At 45.9% G+C, this 23,476-nt stretch overlaps 1 protein-coding gene across 3 annotated transcripts in view; it reads right to left on the reverse strand.

Moving 5' to 3' along the window:
• Positions 1 to 23,476, reverse strand: part of PDE11A (phosphodiesterase 11A) — a 201,231-nt gene that overhangs the window by 132,395 nt on the left and 45,360 nt on the right. For all 3 annotated transcript variants that reach the window (XM_081939909.1, XM_081939911.1, XM_081939910.1), the window contains exon 2: positions 21,788 to 21,946. In XM_081939909.1, coding sequence (XP_081796035.1) covers positions 21,788 to 21,946 — 159 coding nt within the window. The remainder of the gene's footprint in view (positions 1 to 21,787; positions 21,947 to 23,476) is intronic.

Here is a 23,476-nt window from a genome sequence, read left to right on the forward strand (position 1 = left end):
TCCGGAGCTTCAGGGACCTTCAGGAGGCTTCCCTGAAGCCTTCACAGCACTCAAAATGACCCTCCGAGCAAACCGGAAGTCACCTCCGGTTTGCTCGGAGGGTCATTTTAAGCACTCCGAAGGCTTCAGGGACCTTCAAGAGGCTTCCCTGAAGCCTCCAGAGCAGTCAAAACAACCCTTCAAGCAAACAGGAAGTCAGTTCCTGAATTTCCGGTTTGCCCGGAGGGCCGGTTTTTTGCGCTCTGGAGGCTTCAGGGAAGCTCATGAAGTCTCCGGAGGGCCTCTGGGGGGAGGGGAGGCTCTTTTCGCCCTTTCCAAGCTCCTATAAAGCCTCTGGAGCCTGGGGAGGGCGAAAAATGGCTTTTAAAAAGGGTGAACTCAGCTGGCCAGCGCGCGCATATGCGCTGGCCAGCTGACAGGGCAGCGCCTCACGTGCCCTGACAAATGGCTCCGCGTGCCACCTGTGACACGTGTGCCATAGGTTCGCCATCACTGCTCTAGACTTTATGTGATATTATGCCAAATATATTTTACTATACATAACTATGCATAAGAGCCGTGGTGGCACAGTGGTTAGAATGCAGCATTGTAGACTAATTCTGCCCACTGCCAGGAGTTCGATACTGACTGGTTCAACACAGCCTTCCATCTTTCTGAGGTCAGTAAAAAGAGGACCCAGACTGTTGGGGATAATATACTGACATTGTAAACCACTCAGAGTGTGCTGTAAAGCACTGTGGAACAATATATTAAATGTAAGTGCTACTGCTATTGTATTGTAGATGATTGACACAGTTGCTTTTTAGACTATTAAGTTTTTGTTAAATTTAATGAATTCTGTAAGAATATGAAACAATCACTTATAAAAGAAGGGGGACAAGGGTGTGTGGCTAGCCATCAGTAAAAATGGTGTATTGAACAAATTGATCTCTTCCAGACTTTTTGATAAGTTATGTTTCTGTATTTGACTATTAGGGAGCCATTTTGGTACAGTGACTAAGGCGTCAAGCTACAAACTGGGAGACAGTGAGTTCTAGTCCTCCTTTATGCACAAAGCCAGCTGGTCGACCTTGGCCAGTCATTCTCTCTCATCCCTCGGAAGCGAGTAATGACAAGCCATCTCTGGAAACCTTGCCAAGAAAACAGCAGGGACTAGTCCAGGTAGTTGCCAGGAATCACTGACTCGGAGCCACATGCACACACAAAAATGACATCTATGGCAAGATTACTAATAAAATATGTTTAAGAAAGGTGATTCCCCAAAAGGCTGAAGTTACACCCCAGTCTATCAATGAATAAGAAATGGAAGAGGAAGATACAGTTCCACATAGCAGGAGAAAATTGAGCACTGTTCAATCAATGTTTTGAGCAACTAAAACAAGAACTGAAGGTAGTATGGATTGAAGTAGCTAATACAATCCAAGAAAATATGGGAGGTACATTGGAACAAGTCAATAAACAGCTAAAAAAATCATCTACTCAAGTAAAACTTACAATGGAATTTCCTTGATATCGGAAAAGTACAAAAAGATATTACAATTATTAGACTGGACTTGACTAATGTTCAAGAGACGAAGAGAAGAAAAAATTTGAGAATTAGAGAAAATACTGATTTAACTGGATATACTGCACAACGAAGACTGCTTTCTGAACACTATCTTAAAAGATTTTTTGGCTGATAATTTAATCTATTACAAGTTAACCACAGGTTAGACAGAACATTTCTATCAAATTGTGTGTTATTAGGGCAGGCAAAATTATATTTGGGTTCCGTAAATATATTTGAATCAGTCCAGTTAGAGATTGTACCAGTACACATTTCAGATTTTAAAAATTGATATTCCATTTGGACAAATACATTTCATTTATTCATTATTGGCATTTTAATTGTATAATGTGTTATATAATTTACAACTGAAAACCCATTTCAGAATTTGGGGGGAAAGTAAGGAAAATAGTTAGCATTTGTTTTTAATTGGCCTATTTTTTCAGAAGTCCCAGATAAATTATTAACACACAGCAAAAAGAATTTCAATGGAAACAATTAAGAGTTAATGGAAAACGTTTATGGAAATTTAGGTAAGCCTTGGTTAATTACTGCCCTGTTTAGTGATTATTCAAATGTATAGCAGCCTTGAAAAAGTTGCTTTAGAACCAGCCATTGAACTTTTAACCATCATAGTATGCCAACAGTCACTTGATCGCCATTTTGGCACTTTGCAGCTGGCATGCATTTATGATGGTTGCAATGTCATGACTGTCACGAGATCACCATTTGCAAGCTTCACAGCTGGCTTCTGAAAGGCAAAGTCAATAGAGAAGTCAACATAAATCTCACATTGCAATCACGTGATGTCTGTGGATGATTCTCTTAATGACAGGAGCTCACATGCTAAGTCTTGAATGGCATATGGTATTTCATTTAACATCACTTAGTAACGGAGCTGTTGATCCCAACAGTGTGTTCATTAAATAAGGGCTACCTGTGTACCCCAAAAATAAGAAGAATGGGGAGTTTCTAAAATGATCTTAGAAACTCATTTTCTAAGAAATTGGGACCCTTTGATCCAAGAAGACAATGGATATGGTTCAAGCACAAATAAAAAGTAGATGGAGACACAAGTAAATTTTCCTCAAAATGTTTATAAAAATAGATAACACAAACAAAACATTTGCAAAATCTGTTTTGGTTTGGGAAAAATAAACATGTAGCACTGATATTCCAATATCTTTAATGGTATATTAAGAATTCTATAACCAAGATCAGTCAACACAACTAAAGGCTTGGCAGAGTCAGTAGCTTCTATAATAAGAAGGCACTACACAGTCGAGATTGAATTACAAATAGGTTGCCATCTGTCTTTGCTCAAATGACTCCATCTTAATTTCTTTTTAATAGAAAGGATATAAAAGAATCAGCATCTTGGTGTTAGGCTACCTTTCACAAATGATTAACCAATTATTGTTCCCAACCTAAAAAGAACAATGTCAATTATTGGAATATAGAATTAGGTGATCCCTGCAGGAGTTTTAAACAAATCTTGTCATATTGATTTAGGAAAACAAATACAAAAAATGAAGTTATTTTCTATCAGTGTCCATACTGTACAAAAGATGCAGTGGAAGATAAGTACTCTGTTGGCATTTAACTTCAATTAGAATAGTACAAACAGCTCATAGTCATATATCAAAATGTTGGAGAAGTTGTAATCAGAAAGGAACAACCGTGCTATTATGGAATATAGGAACTGACATGGAATTCCGGGATCAAACAGAAAAGGTTTATTGCGCAGGTTCAGTTAGCAACACAAGGAGCAAAGACTGAACCCCGAAGGATTCTAATTCATCACTATTATACATATGTGTGACATTTCATGATTGGTTACATATTCTGACAGCCCACAGCTTTCCCCCCCCCCTCCCCTCATCTCAACTCCCCTTTCCCTCGTCGCTATGCCAAAAAGCTAAATAACTTGTGGCCTCTTCTATATAGGTCACAGGATGTTTGCAAAAGCTATCTAAGTTTCCTGCCGTTATGACTGCGGTTACAGGTGCTATATGTGAGGTGTTTCCTCATGCTATCTCTTCTTACAAAACTCTTAACATGCTCAATTATAACGTAAGTCACACACATATATTACAATTCCTATTATCCCATATTATTCCATATAAGTCCCCCCTATGGAAGTTTATTCCATACAGAAACTTCCACTATTTCTTATCTGACTATTTTGGTTCAGTAAGTATGTCACATTCTATACTTCTTACTAAGCAAGCGAGCACACAATAAGCATATAATATTTGACATTACATGGGTAGTTAATAATAATAATAATAATAATAATAATAATAATAATAATAATAATAATAAGAAATTTATTTGATTAGCCGCAACCCTCTCCCGAAGGACTCGGGGCGGCGTACAATCAGAAGGATAAAATACACATAGGACAGACATACATACGAAAAAAGGACAATTTCATTTGTGCGTGGAGGAGAGTAGACTTGTAAGTAAAAGACAGTAAACACAGCTAAAAACACAATTAAAACACAGTTTAAAATCCCCTTAAATAAAATTGCTAAATTAAAAACCCCTCAGGAGCGTAACAAAGTCATGGTTGAGCCAGGCCAGATATTTGAAAAAGGTGGGTCTTGAGCTTAACACGGAAGGAGCGGAGGTCAGTAGTGGTCCTAATATCCGGGGGGAGGTCATTCCACAGGGCTGGGCCCGCCACAGAGAAGGCTCTGCTCCTAGGCGCCGCCCCATGGCATTGTCTAGTGGACGGCACCTGGAGAAGTCCCTCTCTGTGCGAGCGAATAGGTCGTAGGGATGTGTGGGGCAGAATACGATCCCGCAGGTAACTAGGTCCTGAGCCATGGAGCGCTTTAAAGATCGTAATCAAGACCTTGAAACGCACTCGATAGACCACAGGAAGCCAGTGCAGCTCGCGCAGGTGTGGTGTCACATGGGAGTACCTGGTGCTCCCCATAATCACCCGCGCGGCCGCATTCTGGACCAACTGTAGTCTCCGAGTGCATTTCAAGGGAAGCCCCATGTAGAGAGCGTTACAGTAGTCCAGGCGAGACGTCACCAGCGCATGGGTGACTGTGCGTAGGGCGTCCCGGTCCAATAGGGGGCGCAATTGGCGCACCAGGCGAACCTGATGGAACGCCCCCCTGGCCACGGCTGTCACATGTTCATCCATGGACAGCCTGGCATCCAGGAGAACGCCCAAATTGCGCGCCCGCTCCACGGGGGCGAGTTGAATGCCCCCAATGGCCAGAGATGGGATTATCTGGTTGAACCGGGGAGCCGGAACCCACAGCCACTCCGTCTTGGAAGGGTTGAGCCTGAGTCGGTTGTCATCCATCCAGACCCGTACGGCTTCCACACACCGGGACATCACTTCGACGGCCTCGTTGGGGTGGTTCGGGGTGGAAATGTACAGCTGAGTATCATCAGCGTACAGATGGTATCTCACCCCAAAACCACGGATGATCTCACCCAGCGGCTTCATGTATGTGTTGAACAGGAGTGGCGAGAGGACCGACCCCTGTGGCACCCCACAGATAAGGGGGCTTAGGGTCGACCTCTGCTCTCCTGCCAACACACGTTGCGTCCTGCCGGAGAGGTAGGAGCCGAACCACCGCAAGACGGTGCCCCGGATCCCCAACCCCTCCAGTCGGTGCAACAGGATACCATGGTCGATGGTATCAAAAGCCGCCGAGAGGTCTAATAGGACCAGGATAGAGGAACAGCCCCTATCTCTGGCCCTCCAGAGATCATCTACCAACGCGACCAAGGCCGTCTCTGTGCTGTGCCCAGGGCGAAAGCCGGACTGGCGCGGGTCTAGATAATCATTCTCCTCCAGATGTCGTGGAAACTGAGAAGCCACCACACTCTCCACAACCTTCGCCAAAAAGGGAAGGTTGGAGACAGGACGATAATTGACCAGCTCCATAGGGTCCAGGGAAGGCTTTTTGAGCAAGGGTCTCACCACCGCCTCTTTCAAGGCGGCCGGGAGAGACCCCTCACCCAACGAAGTGTTCACTAGGTCCAGGAGCCAGTCGCGTGTAACCTCCCAGGATGCCAGTACAAGCCAGGAGGGACACGGGTCCAACAAACATGTGGTAGGTCGCAGTCGCCCACGCAATCTGTCCAAATCCTCAATGACAACCAAGTCAAACTCCTCCCAAAAAGGTTTCTCAAGACTCGCCACTGGCATCTCGACTGGGCCACTGAAGGGGACCCAATCCTTCCGGATTTGAGCGACTTTATCCTGCAGATATTTCCCAAACTCCTCTGCCCTGCCCTGTAAAGGGGCCTCCCGTGGCCTCTGAAACAGAAGAGAACGGGATACCCGAAACAGGGCGGCAGGGCGGTTCTCTGCGGATGCAATGAGAGCGGCACAATATTGACGTTTGGCCGTTCTCAATGCCACTAGGTACGTCCTTAAATGGGCTCGTACCTGTGCTCGGTCAAGTTCGGATCGGGAGGATCTCCAACGACTCTCTAGGCATCTCTTGCGGCGCTTCATCACCCTTAGCTCCTCGGTAAACCAAGGGGCCAGGGTGGATCGTTGCCGCCGGAGAGGCCGCAAAGGCGCCACCCGGTTCAAGGCCCCGGTAGTCGCATTATTCCACGCGGCCACCAGGTCCTCTACCCGAGGGCGGGTCAGGGCTGCAGGAGGTGGCCCAAGCTCCATCTGGAACCTGTCTGGTTCCATCAAGCGCCTGGGGCGGAACCATCTAGTGCTCTCCGGTTCCGCCTCCCCGCAGCGAGGGGTAGGACCAGGGAAGTCAAGACGGAGGAGTGAGTGATCTGACCATGACAGAGGAGTGATGGTTAAATTCACTCCTCCCAGATCACTCAGCCACTGGCGAGAGACAAAAACAAGGTCCAAGGTGTGACCTCCCTCGTGTGTCGGGCCCTGAATCATTTGAGTCAGGTCCATGGCTATCATGGAAGCCATGAACTCCCGAGCCCCCTCTGATGCTTCTCCCACCGACGGCAGGTTAAAATCCCCCATCACTAAAAGTTTGGGGGTCTCAACCGCCACCGATGAGATCAGCTCGAGGAGCTCAGGCAGGGTCGCTGATGTAGGGCGGGGAGCCAGGTATACTATCAGCAAACCCATCTGCCTCCTAGGGCCCCATTTCACAACAAGGGATTCACATCCAGACGTCTGTAGCACAGTGGACTCCCTCGGCTCTAAATCCTCCCGGATAATCACTGCTACCCCACCGCCCCTTCCCCGGGCCCGGGGCTGGTGAAATGCTTGGTAACCTGGTGGGCACATTTCCACGAGAGGTAACCCTCCCTCGTGGCCCAACCAGTCATAAAGTCATAATGCATATGACTTTCAATTCTCAATTTCTGCGGGCACCCTCTCCAGTTCCCTGGGTATAATTTGTACATATGTGCCTGTGTCAGAGTCCTCATCACGTTCAAGTGGATTTGAGTCCATCTGATGGTCCAGAAGGCATTCCATCAAGACTAATTCCTTCTCCACTTGTATCTCCTTTACTGCTCTCATAACCAACTGTTTGAGTATAGGGATCACACAAGGAATAAAAACGAGACTTGCCACTGCACATATCACCACGAATAATATCTGCTTAACTCAGCTGGACCCAGGCAACCAAGAAAACCACATGTCCGTTGTTTGTAACCTTTTTGTGAAATAAATGGTGCGCAGAAGGAGAAATGCCTGGAATTAGTTCTATCTCCCATAAGGTCTGGTTCCTAGGACCAATATTTATTACTGATGAACATTCCTCTTTTGTCAGGGACCCTACAGGAGTACCGGGTTCCTGATATCTCTGTACACATAAAGAGGGTGTCCCTAGGATTTCCACACCAACAGCAATAGGGCCAACAATTGGGAGACGGCTTTCTCCCAGTCTTTTAAATGAATTATAAAAATCTTTCTGCAATTTGGCTGCTGCTGTTTTGGTTCTCCATCTAATATTTTTCTCAAGGACTATTGTGGCTTTGGTTCTCTCCCAGAGATCTGACTCAACTGGAATAGCATGATAAGATGAAGGACTAGCAGACAAACATAACCAGCATTTTTGACTTAGGACAGGGTCAGACTGATTTACAATGCTCTGTCCTAATTCCAGTATCCTCAACATGTAGTTCCCTTTTTTCAATTGATTTAGAGGCCCGTTATCCCTTTTTTCCTACTCCTCCTTTTACCGGGATTGTCGGACGCTTGTCCTTGGACCTTGGGGTTGGCCTAGGTCCAGGGTCTCGACCCCACCTCTCGATGATACGTCGTTGGCGAGAACGAACCTGACCCAGGGTAGCCCCATTCTGTGACTTGTTCTTGTCCAGTTCCATGAGGTTCCCAACCTCCCCAGATCCTCCCTCAAGGACAAGGGGGATTTCACGGGCATCCTTACAACTCTGGGAACTACCACTCAGGATATTATCACTTAATAGACCCTTTTCCAACATCACCCAAAGCAACAGGAGGGTCATCATAGCTTCCTCCCAACCCACACAGGCCCTTATTCAATCCCAATGCCCTTAGTCTACAGACTCACCACGTCAGGAAGGGGTTTGGGAGTATATATGACTTGTTGGGCAATATCAGTCTTAGGTGTCCCACAAAGCCAGTCCTTATTTGTTACATATAATGTCCACAATCCTAAGATTAGGACAGCAGCACAGAGTCCCCACTCCCAGGTTTCCTCAAACATAAGTATCAGTGTCTTTTGACTCAGCTCCAGTCCCTTTGGATTGGGGGCAATTCCAAAAGACTTATGGCTATGTATGAGTGGCTTTCTATTCCCTGACAAATGGCTAGGTTTCTACTTCATTTTACATCCTAACAAATGGAATACTTTTTCTCCTCCACTCCCTTCTTCCTCCGTGCGCCGGGAAACCAGCTTCCAAGGAGTGGTTTCAGCAGGGCTTGATGTCTCAGACTGTGCGTCGAGAATCCATTGCCAGTAGGATTCAGCAGTCTATCTTCGCATCGTACGTTGAGAACCCTTTTTCCTGGTCAGGTTCAGTAGGATGCCTTTTTAGAGAATTTCAGTACTAGGGGTTTATCAGTCTTTTGCACTCGATATTGTATTGGGTCAGAGTCTCTTGCTGCCTTGAGTCTGGTCCAATGGATCCAACTCTTCCCTTCTAAGGTTTTCTGGTTGGGCAGCCAAATCTTGGAATGATTTCTTTAAGTAATGAACGAGCCACCTGAATAGCCTTTTTATTTATGGTAGGGAATGCCTCCACCCACCCAGAGTAAGTATCAATGAAAACTAATAGTGCACAATACTTGTTGCGCCTTGGCATATCAGTAAAATCCACAACTAAATAATCCATAGGTATATATGAAATGGGCTGGGTTCCTGGAGGTAGTTGTTTCCCTTGTCTTGCATTCACTTGAGCACATATGGAACACTGGTTACACTCTCTAGCAATAACTGCAGCTGCCATCGGAATATAAAAAGATCTCTCCAGTTGTTGTAACAGAGAGGTTTTCCCTAAATGATGTTCACGATGGGCACGTTGAACTAATGGGACAGCTAGAGCTAAAGGGACTGCTACCCTTCCATCTGGGAGATGCCACCAGCCTTTCAATGAAGTGGCATGTAAATCTAACTTTAGTTTTTGTTCCTCTATGGGGGTGTATGTAGGATCAGATTTTTCAATGAAATCATTCAAATAGCATAATTTTCCAAATAGTTCTTCTGAATAATCTGGTCCTTGCATTGCAGCATGTTTAGTTGCTATGTCTGCCCTTCTATTTCCTTTTGCTACTGGAGAGTCCGTCCTCTGATGTCCAGGGCAATGGATGACTGCCAAACGGGCTGGTAACTGCGCTGCCTCAATCAATTTCTTAATAAGAGGGGCATGTTGTATTATCTTTCCTGATGAATCCATATAACCTCTTTCTTTATAAATGGCTGCATGGGCATGTATAGTTAAGAATGCATATTTACTGTCTGTGTACACATTCAAGGTCTTCCCTTTTGCTTTCATCATTGCTTTATATAAAGCATAGATTCCTGCAGCCTGGGCACTAAGATTTGAGGGTAAACTACCACTGAGGATAGTTTGTTTATCATCTACCACTGCATATCCAGTTCTTCTAATGCCTCCCTGCATGAAACTTGAGCCATCGGTAAACCAGGTGTAGTCTGCATGTGGCTAAGGTGCCTCTGCCAGATCTGGTCTACAAGAATACAGCAGTTCAATTGTCTGGACACAGTCATGTATTGGCTTAGAAGCATCGGGGAGGGGTAGAAGTGTTGCCGGATTTAACGTAGTACATTGATGTAACGTTACATTTGGATTATCAATCAAAAGAGCCTGATATTTGTACATTCTCTGGTTGCTTATCCATAAATGCCCTTTATGTTCCAAAATAGTCTGTAGGGCATGGGAGGTTTGGATTTCAACTGGAGCATTGAAGGTTAGTTTGTTAGTTTCCTTTAAAAGTATGACTGTAGCAGCCAATGTTTTAAGACATTGTGGCCAACCCTGGGCTGGTCCATCCAGCTGTTTAGACAGATAGGCTACCGGTCTTTTCCATTGCCCACTGTCTTGAGTTAAGACTCCAACTGCAACTCCCTTCCTGACATCCACATACAATTTGCATGACTTAGTGACATCTGGCAAGCCTAGTGCTGGAGCCTTCATGAGTTCATCTTTCAGTGTTTGGAATGCCTTTCTTTGCTCTCCTTCCCAGAGGGGAGGTTCTTTTTCTGGTCCTTTTATACTTTGGTACAAGGCTTTGCTTTTAATGCAAAATTTGGAATCCAGATCCTGCAGAACCCTGCTGCTCCAAGGAACCCCCTGTTTTGTTTTTGGTGTAGGGATCTGGGCAATCGCTGGTTTTCTAGCTGTTCCTAATTGTCACATTCCTTTTTTTCAAATTATAACCTAAATAAGTGACTTCCTGTTTTACTAATTGTGGTTGGTTTTTTTTTTTTTTTTTTGAAGCCCTATAACCACATTCTTGTAACACCTGTAAGAAGTTTCTTGTGTTTTGGAAACAACTTTCTTCATTCTCCCCTGTAATTAGAACATCATCCACATACTGCAAACAACAGTCTCCTGGCTGAGTTAGTTTTAGTGCTTGCAAATCAGAGGCTAAAGCTTCTCCAAAACATGTTGGGGAGTTCTTAAGTCCTTGGGGTAAGCGAGTCCAGGTGTATTGACTCCTGACTCGATTCACAGGATTTGTCCATTCAAAGGCCAATAGGTTTTGACTTGGCTTGGCAAGGGGGATGGTAAAAAAAGCATCCTTCAAATCCACCACAGAGAACCATGCTGCAGAAGAGGGCACTGTACTCAATAGAACATATGGATTTGGTACTAAAGCGTGAAGGGTCACTACTTGTCTGTTCAAGGGCCTTAGATCTTGTGCTGGCCTCCATTGTCCATTTGGCTTTCGGACTGGCAAAATTGCGGTGTTCCATGGAGACCTGGTCTTTCTTAAAATGCCAGCCTTTAAATACTTCTCTATCAATTCTTGTATGGCTTGTAAAGCTTCTACTGAATAGTATCTTTGAGGGACATTTATTGGGTAAGAATTTGGTTTTAACTGGACTTCAACAGGGATTGCATTTTTAGCAAAACCTGGGGGATTATCTTCAGCCCAAAGTTCCCCTTCCAATCTGACATTTAAGGGGTTTCAAGATAGGCTTTAAACTCAAATTTCCTGATACTCCTTGTATTGTTATTGATTTTTCTGATGGGGGGTCCAATCATTTGATTTAACATGGATACAATTATTTCTCTAAGAGGGGCAATAGTTACTCCCCTGGTCTTTGTTTTACTTCTATTATGCTTTGACACAGAATCTTCAGAACCCGCTGAAGACCATGAGGCACTTCTCTTTATTTTCTTCTTTGACTTAGGTTCCTTAGGTTTTGTCTGATTCTCTGTTTCTGGCTGTACAGGAACCGGTTCAGTTTTTGTTGCAAGGGGAATTACTGGTTTTACTTGGGTTGAATACGGAGGGGGTTGTTAGAATTCCTCCCTATCAGTCTGACTTAGAATCTTTGGCACTAAGGTTTTCTTTCGTCCTCCCCCTTTTTCTGACTTCATCAAACAGACTCTAACTGTCTGACAATCGATTAACCAAGGGGGTCTCTCTTTGATGTTAATTTGCCACTGATCAATATAGGGAAATTGGTCCCAGTGTCCATCACCCGTCACTATTTGATGAACTCTTGACACGAGTTCTGGGTTCGCCGATCCTGTTTTGGTCACCCTACGCCGAAGGTGAGCCATTCTGATTCACAGAATTGTTTTTAGTTCAAACGGGGTAGCCACTGGGTCTCCATAGTCCCTAGAAAAACCAGCTTTGAAGTTATCGAACATACATTGAAGGGGTGTCTGTGAGACACCTCCCTTGCTGCTACTACCACCCATGTTCTAATACACTGCCACTGACCCACGAAGCCGGAAAACTCACGGTCATCAATGGGAACTGCAATGGCTTAACCACCCACACAATCCTAACAATGGAGAATTAAGGACGCCACCTTATCTCCGGAGACTTTAGGACGCCACCTTGTCTCCTAGGGGGTGATCAGTCCCCTCTTCCACTCCAAACGGGAGTAGGTACAATTCCTTTACTTATACTTGCCTGCAGGTGTCTTCAATTGTCCGCGGACTAAAGGACCAATTCTGTTTGTCCCTTGTGGATCCTTGACTGGAGTGCTTCGCTGGCGGGCATGTCCTCTATCCCCTTGACGAAGTCTCCCCATAGACAAGGGCTACGGAGCCGGCTTGGAGATTCAAACGCCGGGACAGGGGTTGCCCACCAGGGCAGTCCGTCTGGAAGGTCAATGGCCTCTTCCTGTCAGTCCCATCTGGGGTGCCATTTATTATGGAATATAGGAACTGACACGGAATTCCGGGATCAAACAGAAAAGGTTTATTGCGCAGGTTCAGTTAGCAACACAAGGAGCAAAGACTGAACCCCGAAGGATTCTAATTCATCACTATTATACATATGTGTGACATTTCATGATTGGTTACATATTCTGACAGCCCACAGCTTTCCCCCCCCCCCTCATCTCAACTCCCCTTTCCCTCGTCGCTATGCCAAAAAGCTAAATAACTTGTGGCCTCTTCTATATAGGTCACAGGATGTTTGCAAAAGCTATCTAAGTTTCCTGCCGTTATGACTGCGGTTACAGGTGCGATATGTGAGGTGTTTCCTCATGCTATCTCTTCTTACAAAACTCTTAACATGCTCAATTATAACGTAAGTCACACACATATATTACAATTCCTATTATCCCATATTATTCCATATAAGTGCAGTAAACTTGTGAAGTTGTTCCTTTATGAAAAAAATATTTGAATTACTCAGAATAATAACTAAACAAAAAGCAGTATGTGTCAGAATTGTGATTATCATGAGTCTTTAAGGGAGCCAATAAAAAGCTCCAGCAATAATACTCAAAAGAGGGAATTCACAGATAATTTATCATTTGATAGTCGGCACATTAAAGTATGGTCAATATTATTTCCTGGAAAAAAAATCACCAATAAAATTCTAATATTAAATTCATATAGAGTTGATTCATATTTTATTGGTTCTAAAATTTTATATTTATGTTAATGGTTATAGCTCTAATTATGAGTAATCTAGCAATTAATGGGAAATATAACTGAATTCTAAAATAAATTGTTCTTGGGTATTATCTTTTATTCTTGTTCCTTGCCAGTTAAGAAATATGTGAAAAGTGAAAACAAAAAATGTAATGAACTCCAAGGCCTGGAAATCTCAGATATAACTGATGAGGCGTTTGCAGATGTGTGGCAAAGATAACAATGATTTAACTTGGATAACAAAAATGAGTTCCTAAATTTAATAAGCCAACATCAATAAGCATTCCTACCCTTAAAATGAATGGAACCTAGTGATAACATCAGGACAAGAATAAAGATTCATCACACCTGTGTCAGAAGGATAGCATAAATTAATCACATAGGATATACTTATTTAATTAATTTAATTTATATGCTGTCCATCTAACTCTGAGAAGTGACTCATGGACATTTGAGAGCCTTGGGAAAAAAGGTGGGGGGGTCACCAGTTGAAGTCCTAAGCCCTTTTGATATGGTTTATAAGGAAATAAGTCAGTTTTAGCTTATAAACTGGGGAATACATAAACACACACACACACACACACACACACGTTCTTCTAAAACAAAATAAAAATAAGCGGAAGGGAAAAATAAAAACAAAACTCTTACATAAAAACTTAGTTTTTAAAAATGCATTAAACAGTAACCACATGAAATAATATTAATCGATCTTTCCATTATGTTGATAAAGAGCCAGTTCACATACAGAGAGCAAACAAATCTCCAATTTTATAACCCAGGGAAGCACTGACTTTCTGTTGTAAAAATGTGTTACGTTTATGCTTGATAAGTCCATTAGTTTTCCACAAATTGATTAATTCCACTTTTAAGGCACAGCATTGCAAAACACATTACTATAAAGGTATCCCCACACCGCCACTGCAGCTTTTCTTTTATGCATCAGCATGATTTCCCCTGCTGGACAGGTCCTCCACAGTGATAGGAAGCCATAAAAAGAACCATACTAAAATTTTTATTTATTCCCTGAAGCTCTTGAAAATACCATGATGCAATTTGAAAAAAAAAATATTCTTAATGATTTCATTCACCAATATCACTGAAAGTTTGGGCCAAGAGATTATGGGTAGTAATAAAGCGAGGACACCTGAATTGCATTACAATCTGAGATTGTTATAATTACACTAAAAATTATTGAGGCATGCTAAAAATGGAAAATCAATATCCTCCCTCTATTTTTCAGAGGCTAGATCAGAACATAATAACATTAAGTAACTCTTCATCCAACACTGCTAAATATTTGTCATTAAGGAGTTTCTTGTAAGACCTAAATGCATATTTTTTGCTGTTAAACTGTGTATTTTTAATTTAAAAAATGTTTATGATTGTAATGCTCTTACCACAACAATAAGACCACGTCTTAAATGCGCTAAAGAGAGAATGAAACATGTGCAAAGAAATTAGTGTATCTAAATTTCACTGGTTTGTTCCAAATTAAGCTTTCATTTTAAGAGGTCAAAGAAATAGAATAGTGATATCAGGAAAAGTTTCCAGTCATCATAGTTTCAGTGGGAACTGGTTATTGATATTAATTAAGATGTTGATTAAGAAATTATATTCCTATCCAAGCAAAATATACCATTAAAAACTGAAATATCTCCAGATTTACATCTCTGATTCATTGTTTATGTGCATCCATTTTCATTTCTCTTTTTTTAATAACAGCATTTCCTAGATCAAGTTTTGGATATATTCAGGACAGATAGCTTGGAACCCTTGAAGTTCACTGGTCTAGATGCACCTGGGTATACCTCAAAAATTCCACTGAAAATTGCTCTTGAATTTTGAATTTAATTCTTTTAAATGTATTATAAAAAGGAATTACTTAATCTACGGCTGCTGTTGTCACTGCTATCTCCACCCAGAAAATGGTTTTCTCTTACTCTGGTTTATCATTTGGGAGGTAAAAGTTAAAAGGTATGCTGGTTGTTGTCTAATTTTGATATCTCTGGAAGAACAGCTTATCAAGTGACTGTAAATGCTGTCTTTCTTTAAATAAGCAGGACAGAAAAATAAAAAAGTAAATAATGGAAAAATAAAAAAATAAAAATGTATATGTGAAGGCCTGTTACAGATATATGTACAATTTTACAAAATGACCATTGGCTTACCTGAAGGGTCCTTTTCTGTACACCGCGGGAGAGTCCAAGCAATGGGTTAATTCAGTCTGCTTGCCCTTAGGACTGAGGAACTTTTTTTCCTTTAGCCACACCTCCTGGTGTGATCAATCCCCAGAATTCTTAGAAAGAGTCAGTTCGTGAGGACGGAGCGAAGCGTCCAAGATGATGTACTGTTAACACGAAGAATCCGAATCCCGGCTTCAGATAGTCAGGGTGGGTTGGACTTTCCCGCGGTGTACAGAAAAGGACCCTTCAGGTAAGCCAATGGTCATTTTCCTGTACACCGCTTGGAGAGTCCAAGCAATGGGACATACCCAAGTTATTGTCCATCTGGGTGGGTAGAAGAAGGCTCCCGGGATTCGGTCTCTGACACAACCACCTGGAGCACACGCCTGCCAAAGGACGCCTCAGCCGAGGCGAAAATGTCCAATTTGTAGTGTCGTACGAAAGATGATGGAGAGGACCACGTAGCGGCCCTACAGATGTCCAGAATCGAAGCCTGAGTGGCCCAGGCCGCAGAGGTAGCAGCGCTCCGTGTGGAGTGCGCGGTGATGCCGCGTGGAACAGCTTTGGACTGGCATTCATAGGCTGATGCAATGCAGGCTCGAAGCGATCTGCCAATCGTGGAGGAAGAAACCTTCTTCCCTAGGGAACCAGGCTGGAAGGAGAGGAAGAGAGCCTCTGACTTCCTGAACTCTGCAGTGTGAGCGATGTAGACCTTCAGGGCCCTCCTGACATCAAGATTATGCCAGGAACGCTCTCTGGGATGCGACGGATGTGGACAGAAATTTGGCAACACAATGTCTTGCGCTCTGTGAAACCATGAATTTATTTTAGGGGTAAAGGTCGGGTCCAGCCTCAATATGACCCTGTCAGGGTGGATGACGCACAGGTCCTGGCGAACAGACAGGGCCGCCAGTTCTGAAATCCGACGAGCGGACGTGATGGCAATCAAGAAGGCCGTCTTCAGCGTCAGGAACCTAAGAGACGTTGTGCATAGAGGTTCGAATGGAGGGCCAGAGATGGCCCGTAGGACCACGGACAGCTGCCAAGTGGGGTAGCGATGAACGGTGGGAGGGCGAAGGTTAGAGGCGCCTTTGAGGAAGAGGCGCACCCTCGGAATTTTGCTGAGAGGCAAAAGGGGGTCGCCCGACCAGACGGTGGACAAGGCCGCCACTTGGCGTCGAAGTGTGTTTGGGGCCAAGCCTTTGTTGAGCCCCGCTTGAAGAAAGTCGAGGACTCTGGAAACAGGCGTGGTCGTCGGTTCGATGTGTAGCTCCTCACACCACCTCGCGAAAGCGGCCCAAGACGCGTCATAAATTCTGGTGGTTGAAGGACGTCTAGCCGCCTGAATGGTGCACACTACCTCCTCTGACAGGCCTTCGCCTTTCAGTTGGTCCCCCTCAAGTGCCAGACGGCCAACTGGAGCCACTGAGGCTCTGGATGAACAACGGCCCCCTGGCTGAGGGAGATCTGGTCCGGAGGGATGCGCCACGGAGGAGACACCGACAGGTGGAAAAGGTCGGCGAACCACGACCTGCGGGGCCAGTGTGGAGCCACGAGAAGAACTTCTGCCCCCTCCGCGATGACTTTGGAGATGAATTGAGGAAGAAGAGGTAGAGGAGGGAAGGCATATAGTAGCTCGCGGGGCCACCTGCAACGCAGTGCATCCGTCCCCTCCGCCCCCGGGGTGAAGAACCGGGAGTAAAAGCGGTTGAGCTGCTTGTTGTCCCTGGACGCGAATAGGTCTACAGTTGGAGCTCCGAATCTGTTGGACAGCTGGTGGAACAGGCAAGGGTCCAGTTTCCACTCCGCAGGATCTATGGTCGTCCTGCTCAACCAGTCCGCCTGTGTGTTGTCCACTCCGGAGATGTGGTCGGAGCGGAGAGATTCCAGATGGCGCTCCGCCCAGCGGCCCAGGGACTCCGCCTCTCTCATCAGTGCTCTGGATCTGGTGCCACCCTGGCGGTTGATGTGCGCCTTGGTGGCCACATTGTCCGTCATCAGAAGTACATGTTGACGATGGATGGACCGGTGGAAATGGCGCAGGGCCAGGCGAGCAGCTCTCAGTTCCAGTAGGTTGATGCTGTAACTGGTTTCCACTTGGGACCACTTGCCCTGGACAACAAGGGAACCCATGTGGGCTCCCCAGCCGGAGAGGCTGGCGTCTGTGGTGATGATCAACCTCTCGGGCTCCTTGAATAGGTGGCCCTTGAGGACGGCCGGAGACACCCACCAGCGGAGAGACCTCTTCACCTCTGGCGGGACGCGAATCGGCCTGGGAGAGTTGCTCCTGGATGCCCTCTGGTGCGGCAGCAGCAGCCACTGAAGCGCCCTGGAATGCAGGCGGGCCCACGGCACGATGGAGATGCAGGAGATCATTTTCCCCAGCAGTTGCGACAGAAGGACCACTGGAGCCTGCCTCAAGTGCATCACCTTGTGGGTCATGGACCTTAGACCGTCCAACCTGTCTTGGGAGAGGAAAACCCTGCACAAGCTGGTATCTATCACCGCCCCCAGGTGTACAAGTCTGGTTGTTGGAATGAGGTGACTCTTCTCTATGTTTAGAGAGAAGCCGTGATTCCTGAGGGATCTCATGGTGGTCTGAAGATCCCGCAAGGCCTGCTGCCTGGACGACGACTGGATAAGAATGTCGTCCAGATAGCACTGGAGCCTTATAGGCCTGCGTCTTAGCTGGGCCGCCACTACCGCCAGAACTGTGGTAAACGTCCGAGGAGCGGACGAGAGGCCGAATGGAAGAGCTTTGTACTGGTAGTGGCGGCCGGCATAAAAGAAGCGCAGGAACCTCCTGTGCTGGGGACGGATGGGAATGTGGAGATATGCCTCTTTCAGATCTATAGATGTGAGGAGATCTCCCTGTCGAATCCCCGCCAGAATGGTCTGCAGGGACTGCATCTTGAACCTCCGATAGGCGATGTGCCTGTTGAGATTCTTGAGGTCCAAGATAGCCCTCCACCCCCCCGAGCTCTTTGGTACGAGGAAGAGGATGGAATAAAACCCCTTCCCCTCCTCGTCCGGGGGGACGGGTTCCACGGCCTTGATGTCTAAGAGATGTCTGACTTCCTGTTCCATGCGTTCCCTCTTTTGAGGGCAGGAGGGAATGGGGCACCGGATGAAGTTCCGGGGGGGAAGGGATAGGAACTCCAGGGAGAGGCCTTCCCTGACTATTTGCAGAACCCAGGCATCCTCGGTGGTCTGGTCCCAATGGGAGGCAAACAGCTGGAGCCGACCCCCGATGGGTGCCGAGTTCGGGCAGTCACTTTGACTTACGGAACGGCCTGTTGGAGGCCTCACCGCGGTTATACTTGCGGAAGCCGAACTGCTGTCTGCCTCTGTCCCGGAAGGACGCCCTGTCCTGGGACCTGTCGCCCTGCTGACCGAAGGACCTATTGGAGGGAGAGAAGGAAGAGGCAGAGGTGGAAGGCTCGGAGGCACAAAAGGACTGCCTCCTGGAATAGGCCTTGCGTTCCTGCTTCTTGTTTAAAGAAGGGAGGATCTTCCTCTTGTCCTTGGACTCAATGAGGAGATGTTCCAGGGACTCGCCAAATAATTTAGACCCCTTAAAGGGGGCGGAAGCCAGTTTCCATTTGTTTTTCTGGTCCGCTTGCCAATGGCGGAGCCAGATCAGGCGGCGAGATGTGATATTAGAGCCCAGTGCCCTGGAGGCGAATTTAGTGGCGTTGAGGGATGCGTCAGCGGCGTATTGAGAAGCCGCAATTATTTTAGACACATCCTGGTGGAGACGGACGTCTCCCGCCGGGAGCTTGGTCAGAAGCTCGCGCAGCCAAATCACTGAGGCCCTGTTGAAGAAGGACGCGGATAAAGAAGCCCTAATGGCCCAGGCAGCCGCAAGATGGGTTTTGTGGCACGCCTTTTCTGCCTTCTTGTCCTCCGCCTTGAGGCCTTCCAGAAGGTCGGCCGGTAGGGAGGAGTTAGAGGTGAGGGCAGTAATGGGCGGGTTGACAGTGGGAAGGGCCAGAAGGTCCTCCAGCACTGGCTCCATGGTGTAGAGCTTCCTATCTACCCCACTGGGAGAGGACTGCTTGGCTGGTTGAGCCCACTGGCGCTGGATGAGGTCGAGAAACAGCCCCGGGACCGGAACCAACTCTTGTTGGGGTGCTGGGACATCAAACATGACGGCATTGGGATTAGCCGGAGTGGCATCCGCCGCTGGCGCGGCCGGTTTGGGCTTGATCCCCACCCTGGTGGCAGCCTTAACCTTGTGGAGGACAGACTTGAAAAGGCTGGGCTTGAACAGACCCGCAAAGGCGGGCGCTTCAGGGGGGAGGTCCTCGTCGTCCGAGAGACCTAGCACCTCTGGGTCAGGGTCCTCAATGGCAGAGACCTCGCTAACCACCGAGGATTCCAAGGAAGGGTGATGAGCACGTTTACTAGGAGGGGGAGCGGCCTGATCAGATTTGGGGCCCCTAGGGGTCACTGCAGGGGGATCCTTAAATTTCATGGCCTCCGTGATGCCCTTGGCAATGGTACGGGCCATCAGCTCCTGCATGCGGGGAGAGAGCTCCTCTGAATCAGAATCAGGATCTAGGCCCTCCTCTAGAGGGGGTTGAACCTCACCCGGCATATCATCCATGCTAGCATCCCCAGGGGGAGGGGCCTGCTCGCAGGCCCAGGAGGGGGCCGGGGAAGCCGGCTCCGCAAATGACCTGTTTGGGGATAGGTCCTGGGACTCCACCTCCTCGGCAAGAGCCATTTGGAGATCCTCCCGGGAGGGGGGAATTCCGGAATGGGACTGCTCCCTGCCTGCCTGGCATCTGGCCTTCTCAAACTGCTTGTCAAGGGCCCGCTGGCGCCTTTCAGCATCCTTGGCCTCAGCCACAGAAGGGGTTCTGGAACGATGTTTCCCAGAACTTCCCCCACCACTCTTGCCCGCACCCCCACTCCCCGATGAGGAGGAACCCTTGCTAGGGGCCTGAGAGAGGCTTGGCCTAGTATCTTGGGAATCGGGGGGGCTGGGCAGGTCCATAGTCAATGACCACACAAGATGGAGCAAGGCTATGACAAGGCAGAAGGTAGAGAGAGAGACTGGTTGCTGCAAGGGGAAAAAAACAAAAAGATTTGTCAAAATTGCTATTTGCACAGTAAATGACTCGATACATATTAAAAGATCCCTTGCTTAATACCAGTCGGAGGCCCAGGGGGAGGATTGGGGCCTGCACCTAGGCGCAAGGCCCCGCAGGAGAGGCAGGGAGGAGAATAACTAGAAAAAAGGCTTTGGCCTGCACTTTACAAAGGCCTCCTCCCTGAGCCGGTATAATGACCGTTTGTATGGCCCAGGAACCAGCACCGCTCGCAAAAATAGGCAGAAAGCGAAGGTGGTGACCCCAGCCTGGAAGCCCTTGCCAGGCCCTGCCACCTCCAGCGGTCTCCTGATAACGAGGCTGATGCAAAATGGCGGCCATAAAGGAGCGTGCTTTTTTCGCGCCTAAAATGGCCGCCGCAACAGCGTGGGGGCGAAGGGAGAGCGAGGAGCGAACGCGCCTTAATGGCGACGATCGCTCACTCCTCCCTGTGGCAGAGGTCCTCTAGCAGGCCGGGGAACGAAAAAACTACGTCTAAAATAACAAACGAGGGGCCTGGGGAAGTAGGAACCTCGCCGCTGCAGCCGCGCCATTTTAAACGACAAGCGGCAGGCCTCCGAAGCCGTCCCATAGAGATCGGCTGAGGGGCACCCCCCCCCACCTTCCAGCTTACCTCCTGGCCTTTAGAACGAAGAATCTGCTGGAGGAAAGTGCAGCAATGAGGAGAAAAACGTCTCACAATGTTGGGGAAATATCAGGAAAGGAGAAAGAAACGCAAATAGAGAGTCCAAGCTAAAAAAGGATTAATTCAGCTCAGAGCTCTAGCTAATTACGTCCAAACGGGCTGACTGAGGAAGAATTCTGGGGATTGATCACACCAGGAAGTGTGGCTAAAGGAAAAAAAGTTCCTCAGTCCTAAGGGCAAGCAGACTGAATTAACCCATTGCTTGGACTCTCCAAGCGGTATACAGGAAAATGTGTTCAATAACGGGTGACCATATTTTATTATAATCATTCATACCTGATCTATGTGTATAAAGAATTTGTAGTTGTTAATAAACAGAACAATTTCAACAAATAAGTGATTTAACGGCTGGTTATTAAATAATTTAATTGTAATTTAATATCCCAATTTTAAGGTTACACAATAGGGTAGTTTACAAGGAAATAAAATTAAATAAAATTAAAATCAAGGAAAAAAGATAAGACTAACCAGAAAACCAATCCATAACATTAAAAAAATACATAAACCCCAAAACTGAAGTGGTTAAACCATCCATCCTAAGCAAGAATGATCAGGTTTCCAGAAAAATTCAAATTAAATAATGCAATGCTTATTAATATCCTATAGAAAAATAACACTTTACTATACATAAATAGATACATCTTTGCATACACATTTGAGAGAAGAACTACATATCTTTTTCATATTATCAAATGAAAAGGGCAGAAAATCTTACTTTTTCATCATCCTCAGTAAAAGGAATACCTCCAGGAGTTTTATTTATCACCTGTGCAACTCCAATGATTTCACCCTCGCTGTTTCTTATAGGCATGCAGAGCAATGACTTGGTCTTGTATCCTGTCAATTTGTCAATCTTGTCATTAAAGCGGTGGTCCTAACAAAATGGAGAAGGAAAATATTAAAATTAAAACTGATATTCTTTTAAAATGTTCTTCTCTACATTCAATATATTAAATCACTTTTGTCAGGAATTTCTTAAGATTCAGCACAATTTGGCATGGATTAGTCTCATGTACACATTACTGAAATATGATAATCTTCTAGGCTAGCTAGAAGATAAATAGATACCAATAGATAGGTAGAAGATAGATAGATGGGTGGATGGATGGATGGATGGATGGATGGACGGACAGGTTTGATGTGTACAACTTAAATCAACATATAAAAATCAATCTATCTATCTATCTTCTAGGTAATTTTTGTATGTTGATTTATGCTCTATTTGCTTCTTTTTCTTGGCATGTATAGTAGGAGTAATTTTTCTGCTTTTTCATTCATTCTTGGCTATTTTAATGGACCTGAATTTAACAGACCTTTTAAAATAATATTTTAATCAGTTTCTTTAGACTCCCCATTCCAATCTATTATCCACACACTGATATCTATGATCACTGTACAATTCTCTTCCACCCACTTCTGGAAACCAATTATAATATCTAAGATAACTGACAGATATAACAATAACTGGTATTCTTTAAACACTTTAAATGAGATGAATGGCTATAAAGTTGCCATTCCATTTGTTTACTGTCATACCTTCCATCATCTTTCCCTCACTTGAGAATATGAGAAGATTACAGTACCAGTAGTGCTTGACTTACAATCAATCACTCAGCTGCCAAGTGCATGAATTTTGGTCACATGACCACAGGTTTCCTACATCGGTTGTAACTTTAAACACAGGTCATAAGTCTCTTCATTCAGTGCCATCATATCTTTGAATGGTTGCTGCATGAATGACCATTGGCTTACCTGAAGGGTCCTTTTCTGTGCACTGCGGGAGAGTCAAAGCAATGGGTTAAATTAGTCTGGTTGCCCTGACTGAGGAATCATTTTCCTTGGCCACGCCTCCTGGTGTTCCTTAACGCCAGATTTTTGACCAGTTCTGGAACCAGTGAAGGCTGAAGGTATGATGACACAGTAGAAAAGAGTTTGAGTTGAGTTGATGGTCCCAAATCCCTGGACACAAAGACCCAGGGCGGGTTGGACTCTCCCGAAGTGCACAGAAAAGTACCCTTCAAGTAAGCCAATGGTCATTTTCCTGTGCACTGCTTGGAGAGTCCAAGCAATGGGACATACCCAAGTTACATGTCACTAGGGCGGGAAGAAGGTCTGTCCTGGGATTCAGTCGTGGAAACAACTCTCTGGAGAACCCGCCTGCTGAACAAAGCCTTGGCTGAGGCAAACATCCCATGGACCCCAGCTGGAACGACACAAAGAGGGCCTCCAATCTGCGGAAATCTGCAGTCCATTTGATGTATCACCGCAAGGCCCGTCTGACGTCCAGAGTGTGCCAGACGCGTTCCCTCGGGTGTCTGGGGTGCGGGGAAAAGTTAGGTAAAATTACCTCCTGTGCCCTATAGAACCAAGTGTTAATTTTTGGGATGAAGACAGGCTCCAGTCT

This window comes from Natrix helvetica (assembly GCF_964273705.1).
Source record: "Natrix helvetica genome assembly, chromosome: 1".
In the NCBI taxonomy this organism is placed as follows: Eukaryota; Metazoa; Chordata; class Lepidosauria; order Squamata; family Natricidae; genus Natrix; species Natrix helvetica.